At 58.5% G+C, this 8,321-nt stretch overlaps 1 protein-coding gene across 1 annotated transcript; it reads right to left on the bottom strand.

Moving 5' to 3' along the window:
* Positions 1 to 254: 254 nt before the first annotated feature.
* Positions 255 to 2,282, bottom strand: VRTN (vertebrae development associated). Its single transcript, XM_076343425.1, has one exon. It carries the CDS (start codon positions 2,280 to 2,282, stop codon positions 255 to 257), a length of 2,028 nt encoding a protein of 675 aa, XP_076199540.1.
* Between the last annotated feature and the right edge of the window lie 6,039 nt (positions 2,283 to 8,321).

Here is an 8,321-nt window from a genome sequence, read left to right as displayed (position 1 = left end):
ACCCCCCGGCCCCTCCTTTGGGGCAGCTCAGTGCCTTCTCCTTCCACTCCTCCCACCTCCGGGAATGGGCACTGCAAGGACGCTCCCATACCTGATTGAACCACACAGAAAAGAAAGCCAGAGACTAGGAACAAAACAAAACCAAACCAAACCAGAACAAAAGTTAGAGCGGGGCCCCAGCCCAGGCACCCCACCAGAGAGCCAAAGGGCACGTCAGCGGAGGAGCTGTGGCCAAGCCAGCTGGCAACAAGCACTCAGGCATCCACAAGCGTCAGCCCATCATGCAGGGCACGCTTCCACATGTAATAGGTGGAACGGGCCGTGAGCGGGAAGCGGGCACTGAACTCCTTGTAGGTGGGGAAGGTCTTCGACTCGAAGCGCTGCTGCAGGAACAGCTTGGCCTGTGCCTTGAACTGGGCAGTGGCGATTACATCCATCACAAACATCCGGCTGTTGGCTCTCTCCGACATGGCATAGCCCGAAATGGTGGTGTTGTATGGCGTGGCCGGCACTGGCTTATCTAGGTGCTTGGTGGCTACCTCCATGCGGCACTGGGGCTTGAGGCCTGGCTCCGCTCTCAGAGGTGCCAGGGAAGCCACCCGGCTCAATGGCCGGCTGGAGCCGGTCCAGGGCAGGCGATGCTGCCCAAGGGCCCGGCCACTGCCCTTCCAAAACCAGTAGGCTGTGGATGAGAGAGATGGGTAGCGCAGGCGGTACTTGCAGAACGGCAGCCGCCATTGCTGGACCTGCCTCCTGGCCACATCTCGCAGCTGCTTTCTCCAGCACAAAGAGGGTTTGAGCTGCAGGAGACTCCTGGGTGCTGGCCGGTCTCCGTTCAGCCTCTTCCTAACAGGCACGCTGCTTGGCTTCAACTGCAGGAATGGCTTTCCTATCGCTAGAGGTTTCTGGTTAACCAAGGGAGACTGGGGGGGTTTGAAGTTGGGGTTCTCCTTGATTGCTTTTCTTCGCCAGTTGTAGTAAGTGGACCTGGAGATGCCAGGGAAGCTGCGCTTGAAGCACCTGTAAGGCACCAGAGTGTTCATAGAAATGCATTTCTCCAGGTAGGATTTGGCTCCTTGCATGAAGATTCCTGCTTGGATGGGGTCTAGAGAAGGACTTGGGGATCTTAAGCTCCCCCCTGAATTTGCTGCCTCATCCACATCAGCCTTTTTTGGGACATCCCTGTGAAGCTCCTGCAACCCATGGGCCTCAGCCAGAGCAGAGGCATCACCATTGACCATGCTCTGCATCTCATGCTTCCAGGCGTAGTACGTGGATCGGGAAATTTCTGGAAACATTTGTCGGAAGTGCTGGAGGGGGATTATATTGCCCTCCTGAAAGCAGGACTGGAGGAAGTGTTTAGCTGCAAACCTGGCAGCTGCTTTCTGCCGGTGTTCACGAGACTGGCGCTTCCAGCGGTAGAAGGTGCTCTTGGTAATGCTGTACCGGTCACGCAGGTTGGAGTAGGTCAGCTGGGGGTCACTGTTCAGCAGCTCAAGGGTCTTCATGGGCTGGACAGGAGGCTCTGGCGAAGGCATTGTGGGCTCTAGCTCCTCCAGGCCAACCACGGCCACAAAGTACTGCGCTTTGAAGACCTGCCGGGAGAGCTGCTGCCCTGACCACATGATGTGGAGTGTGGAGGTTCGCGGGCCACACTTCCTGGGCCGGATGAGCCGGTTGAAATAGGGCCGGATCTTCAAGTTGCTCATGGGGTAGATGGAGTAGATGTTACACTGCAGTACTGAGGCAAGAGCATAGACGTGCCACATGTTGGCAAAGGTGCCAGGAAAACAGGTAGCTTTGATATCAGCATCGAAGATGGCCTCCAGGATAGCCATGGGGAGGCTGGTCATCTCTGGGGTCTCCTCAGTGCAGAGGGAGTAGCGGACAGCCTGCAGCATCACCTTGGAGTCGATCATGCCATTCAAGTAGTATTGCTTGTGCAGCAGCATCTCCACCACCGTACGCACCTGCAGCTCCAGACTGAGACTGGGGTTGCCCCAGAGCAGCACGCTGGCAGCCTCAAAGAGGCGGTTCCCCTCACCTTTGCAAACCAGAGGCAGCATGTTACTTGGGGCATCCTCAGGATAGAGGCTCCTGGCTACCCGGTCAACCTCCAGCTCCTCTTGGAACTGCCTCCCACAATAGCCAGGCAGGGAGAAAGATGACAGGGTCCTCTCTGCCTCCAGCGCAGCACTGGTGAGGCCCTCCAGACCAAAGCATTCAGTGGCTTCCTGCAGCTCCTGCAGCACAGACTGCACCAGCTGGTGCCGCTGGATCATCCTGAAGGATGGCAAAAAGAAAGAAGTTACCAGAGATGACGGCAGCGCATGCTCCAGACTGCCAGGGGCTTGCCTCCAGGTCCAGCTCTTCTCAAAGGACAAGACAAGGGAAGAGGGTAGAGGAAAGGCCACTGCTAACCCTCCACCCACACTCCCAAGGACAAAGAAGGAAGCCTGGGTCCCCACAGGCAGACTTGGGACAGGGACATGGGCTCAGCTTGCTCTCCAGTGACCTCCTGTGGGCAGCACACATGGCACACAACCTCCAGAGAAACTCATCTAGGTGAAACTAAGGGGTGACTGCATCCAGCGGGGTGGGAAGCTAGGTCACCTCCTACTCCTGTACACCTGGCTTTGCACCCAGCCTCACCCTTACACCCATCTCTCCCACCAGTAGCTCCATCCCTTTCATTTTACCACCCTGCTACCAGCACCCAGAGAGAAGAAAGCCTCAAGGGGGAAACATTTGTCATCTCTGCAGGAAGTGACCTGTAACACAGCAACACTGCGTGGAGGTATGGAGGGACCTGGCTCAAGGTGTTCAAGCCCAACAGAAGAAGGGGCAGGGAGCTTGCCCCCTCTCTCAGGGCAGAGCATTGCAGCCGCAACCCGTTGCATGCATTGAAAACTGCTGTCACAGAACCTGGGATGGGAGGAACAGCCAGAGCCAGCCCAAGCCACATTACTGCTGCCTGAGCTGACACTAGATGTCACTTGCTGCTCAGCAGACACATACCACCAGCCAGGGAGAAGCTGCAAAAGGAGGGTTTCTCCTAGATAAGCTACCAGGCAGGAGGCAACCCAAAAGTGCAGACGGAATGTGAGCGCTGGATGGGTAGTTCAGAGGCTGTGTGGGGCCCTATTCCCTGCCTGAGCCTGTCCCAGTCCTGTCCTTCCTCCCTTCCTCCACACGCCAGTTCCCACTTAGGCAATCCAAAAGGTCAAACCTGCATTCCCTTCTTTGTAAGCTTTTTGACACCTACATGGCTCTGCCCCCGCCACTCCAGGAGCTTTCATGATGACTGCGCAGTCCTTACCCCAAGATCCAGCTCTATCAGTGCAACCCTCTTCAGCACCTTTTCCCCACCAGCCAGCTCAGGCCACTCACCCCAGCCAGCCCAGTCTCTCCCTCTTGAACCAGTTTTTTCCCAGGGACCACAACACGTCACTCCACCAGGGAACCCAATCTCCTCCATTTTCTCCTAAGGCTCATTCACATGCCACCCCCAACATGTAAGGCATCACTTTGTAGTATACTTGATTCACATCCCAGCCAGAGACCCACCTTCTCACAACACTTCACAAGTATCGCTATGCAGTCGCAGCTCTGCAGGGAGATGGGGAAATAGCAGAGCCAGGCAGGAAAAGCAGCAGCTCTGCAGTAAAGCAGATGTCCTGCCTGACCTCTCCCAGTTCTCAGCCCTGTGCCCTGATGCAGATAAGGTTATTATTGCTGTAGCATCTACAGCCCCTGGCCATGACCAAACAGCAAACGAAACGAGGTGCCACAGAATCACACAGCCGCATCCTGGCTACTTCACCACACAGAGCCTCTGTGCTGCTGCTGCTGCCCCTTGCCTTTCATCAGGCCATAGCTAGTCAGCAGGCCCTTCCCCTGCTCCAAGGTCCTCCATGGTCTCCTGCATGTCAGAGGCCAGGGCCCTCTTACAGCTGTTCCCACAGCTGTGGGGCATCAGGTATCAGAGACAATGCAGGAGAACACACACAGCTGTGAAGCAGGGGAGATAAACTTGTCCTAAAATCCTGGTCTGAGCAAGTATGGGGTTGTCACTTCGGGTCAGGTCTGTATTTTTGTTCTCCTGGAGGTTCACAGAAAGTTATTCTGCAGAGCAGTGTTTTGACTAGGTCTGTGGTGAACAACATGTGCTCGAGGAGCTGAAGCAGAAGTATCCCTCGGGAGAGCTGCAGGGCTGGCAGAGCCCAAGTTCTTCTTCTCCATGGCCTGCCTTCTTTGAGGGCCCACCACCTCCCCTTTCAGCCCCCACAGCCTAACTGAGCACTCACCCATCAGCAGAGCCAGGAAAGGCAAGACAAGCTTTTCCCCTGGAGGGGGTGAGGACCTGACACAGGCTAGGGAGCATCAGCAACAACCCTGGTCTTTATGGCCTGGTGGGCATTTCCCACCCCCTTATAGCTTGGGGGGGAGGTGGGGGTAGAGGGAGAGCTGGAGGCACAGGACTTAATCCTTTTCTTCAGCGATAACCCCACAGCCTCAATGTCACTGCCAGCTCCTGCTGCCCAGAGCAACAGGACCTCAAAAGCAATCCTAAGGCAAAACCTACAGCTGAAAGAGCACAGATGAGCTCCCGAGGCAGGGTGGAGAGGAGCCAGAAAAGTCGGAAACAGAAGTCAGCCAAGCTGGGGGCTTAGGTTCATCACTGGATAAAACCCAGCACCTCTCAACACAGACGACTTGCTGCAAAGGGAACATTTTTCCCTACACACCCCCAGCAAAGCCAGCTGAACACGACAGACAAGTGCTCCCTAAACTGCCTCAGCACCAAGAGGTAACCAAGGGAGCTTTTCACCACTGATAAAGGAGGTTTTACCTAACCTGGCTGCTTTTGCATTGTAACAGATAAGCAAACACTTGCAGATCACGTTCCCTCACCTAAACTGATGGGCTGGTGGCATCCAGTAGTGCAAGTTCCCCCAGCCAGCCCCAAAAACGCTCCCACCAGCAGGAATCCAGGAGACCTCAGCCCCTGCCGCCCGGGACTGCCAGCGCCTTGCAGGAGCAGGGGTGTCCATGCACCCCAGCCCAGCTGGATTAGGCGGCTCACTTCCCAGCCCCAGCTGCAGGCTCAGGCCACCCCAGCAGTAAAGGCTCTCATTTTAGAGGAGGAAGTTTGAACCACCGTAACCGCACAACAGAAGCACAGAAGTGGTAGTCTCCAGGAGCTGTCTAGGCTAGAAATATCACCACACTAGAAATCCCGGGTGGGTTCTGGTGGGTGAGCAGCACAGGCAGCAGCAGAAGCCTGCTCTGTCTGCCAACACCTACATCTCCACCAAAGCCCAAAAATGAGGCAATGCTCGCCTGGAGAGAGAAAAGCCACAGACCCGCCTTAACCTAGGCCAAAGCACTGCAGCTAAGCCTGGTTTCAGCCATCTCTCGGGCAGGGGCACTGACCGCTCGAGTGCAAGCGGTGCCTGACAGCCGCCTCCAGCCCCTTCCACCCGTGAGCGCGCACCCGCGGCAGCCTCCGCGGCCGCTCACGCCTCTCCCGAACGCGGCGGAGGCGGCTCCGTGCGGCCGCCCCCGGGACGGGGACGGCCCTGCGCCCCGGGTGGGAGCACGGGCGGCCGCTCCCCTCGCCCGGGAGACAAAAGGACGAACAGCCCCGGGGCGGGGGAGAGGTCGCCGGTGCCCAGGCAGCCACCGAGCAGGGACCGAGGGCAGGGCGGGACGGAGCGCCTGCCCGTCCGGAGAAGGTGCCCGCCGCGGTGGGGCAGCCCGCGGGGTCAAGGAGGGACGGCGGAGAGCCGCGGCCCCGACGGCGCCGCGCCCGGCCCGGCTCCGCACTCACCTGGCTCCACGGGTCGCGCCCCGCCCGGCCCCTCAGCCGCCCCGCACCTTTAAGGGCGGCGGCAGGAAGCGGCGCGGACCCGCCGCCGCCCCGGTGCCAGCCCCGCAGTGACCCTCGGGAGCGGGCGGCCGCGTGCGGCGCCGGGCCGAGCCGAGCCGGGCCGGGCCGGGCCGGGCTGCCCCTCCCCGCCTGCCCCCTCCCTCCCCTCCCCCGCCAGGAAGCGGGCCATCCCCGCGGCCCCGGCCCAGATGAAAGCGGAGCGGGCCGGGGGTCACTTCCAAAGCTAAAGTGATAATGGCCATTGTCCCGCCGCCGCCGCGCTTAAAGGGCCCGCCGCCTCCCGCCGCCCTGCCCCGCTGCGCCCCGGTGCTCCCCGGCACCCTGCCACCCCACAGCATTCTCCTGCCCCATACCGCACCCGGGACTGCAGCCCTATGGTGTCGACGGAGCCCAGTAGGGCTGCGGGGTGGGAGCTGGGTGCCAGCATGGGGTACGCCTTGTGTCCCACAGGGTGCAGACAGGCCCTGAGTGGATGTCACTGCAGCCACGGGACCGTGGGGTTGGCAGAGCCCATGTGTGTGTCTGTCCCCTCTTTCTGCTTGCTCCTGCCTAGGCCATGGTCCTTCCTCCGGGCTGCTAGCTAGGAGATAATTACCCTTTCCTCTCCCCTCCCTAAGTGGGTCCTGTCCTCCCCCCGGCAAGGCAACGCTGATGGGACCCCTGAGCTCGTAGGGCTGACAAAGCTCAGCTGTGCTGCCCTTCAAAACCTTCTCGTTTGTCTCCGGAAGGCACCCAAATGATGGCAGCCTTTTCCCTGCCCTTGGCTCTGGGCAGCCTCCTGGACGGGCTTGCGTCCACCCACCCGTGCCTGGGCCCACGGTGGAGCAGCCTTCCTCCCTGCTCTCTCTGCCCCACTGCCTCCCCAGCCTAATCTCAGGGCCGAGGTCCCCCTCCTTAACTCCCGCTCACACAATGGGTTCATCCCATCCCTCAGGCATCACGTGAGGCTGTGCAAACAGCCCGTGCGCCAGGCACCTCGCTCCAGCATAGCTGAGCCGCCAATGCCAGCTCCACCCCACATCCTCTTCACAAGCCCAGAACCCCTAGAGCTTCCTCCAGGACCTGCCTCATCCCAAGCTACACCATCCCAAAACAGGTCCTCAAAGAGCCTGTCTGCTCTTGGTTGTGAGGGCTGGGTGTGTTTTAACGGGGGAGGACACAGCTTGGACAACAGGGAAGAGTTGGGCTCTTCACCAACTGGTCTTGGTGTTTCATGTCCCCTGGTTTGTGTAGCTCCGGTTGCAGACAGTGTCTGGTTTCCACTCTCCAGCCTACCCTCAGGGACCAGCCCGGGCCCCACCACAACCCCCTCACACAATGAGGGACACAAAATAACTCCCGATGCCAGACATCACCTCACGGTTGTCACTCATTTCTGCTGCAGCGTTTGGCAATGAGAGGGCAGGAGGGCTTGTGGAGACACCACATATGGGATTCTTGTGCAATTTGGACAGAAAACTAAACACGGACCTTTCAAACAGGGGAAATGTGCCCAGCTCCCTCTCCTGCTGCCCTCCCTTCCATGGTAGTCCGGAAGCATTGCAGCACATGTCAAGGCACACCTTTGCTGCCCTGCATCCTACCACCCCCAGAAGCACATACCCCAGAGCATTTTTTTCCTACTTCTCTTGTCTCACATCTGAGCCCAGGAGCACAGGGGGAGGCTGGGCACGGAGGGTTTAACAGGAGGAACGTGCTCCCTGGAAGCTGTGGACTACCTGCTTATGAGTCCTCCCAGCCTCAGCTAGGAGCCACCACCACAGCTGACACCGAACCCCAGCCTTCAGAGCTCACAGGGGTCACTCTCACTGGACACAGAAAAGCTACAGTGCAAGGAAGAGAGACCTAAACCATCCCCAGGTGAGCTTTTTTCCCCTCAGGCAATCTTCATATCTCCAAAGCCAGCTCCACTCTCACTATCAACCTGGCCAGTCCTGGATCTTTTCCCCAGCAGGCTGGTGTTCATATCCACAGCTGCTGAGCTCCCCTTCTCATCCTTCATCCTTTTAACTTCTTTGGTTGCAAATGCAAAGCGGTGCTCACAGGGCAGTGAGACACTGGTAAATGCCAGAGTCAGCAGGGTCAGTGATTAACATAGGAGCTGGAAAACACACAAAGAGACAGCCTGGGCAGTTCTGTTATGCAGATGACTGCACACACTGGCTTCCAGCATATAAACAAGTAGTTAGCATTTTTCTGTTCCTTGGAGGAGTTCAGTGGGGGACCAGTGTGCTCCCTGATTTGGTGCAGGATGCTTCAGCACGACAGTAGGCCCTGGAGACCTTTGCAGTTTAGCTGCAGCTGCCAGAAGCTTTTCTGCCTGTTGTGCTTTAACCTGCCTGCTGCAGCCCATCCTCTTTCAGACAAGTCCCAGAGCAAAGGCGCAGAGATGTCTAGCTGCACATGGGTCTCAGGGCACCATGTTTCC

This window comes from Aptenodytes patagonicus, chromosome 7 (assembly GCF_965638725.1).
Source record: "Aptenodytes patagonicus chromosome 7, bAptPat1.pri.cur, whole genome shotgun sequence".
Classification (NCBI taxonomy): Eukaryota; Metazoa; Chordata; class Aves; order Sphenisciformes; family Spheniscidae; genus Aptenodytes; species Aptenodytes patagonicus.
This window is presented reverse-complemented; position numbering and strand designations above follow the sequence as displayed.

Bases quoted from the DNA above. Each gene is read 5' to 3' on its own strand.
- VRTN (XM_076343425.1), bottom strand. From the start codon at position 2,282: ATGATCCAGCGGCACCAGCTGGTGCAGTCTGTGCTGCAGGAGCTGCAG.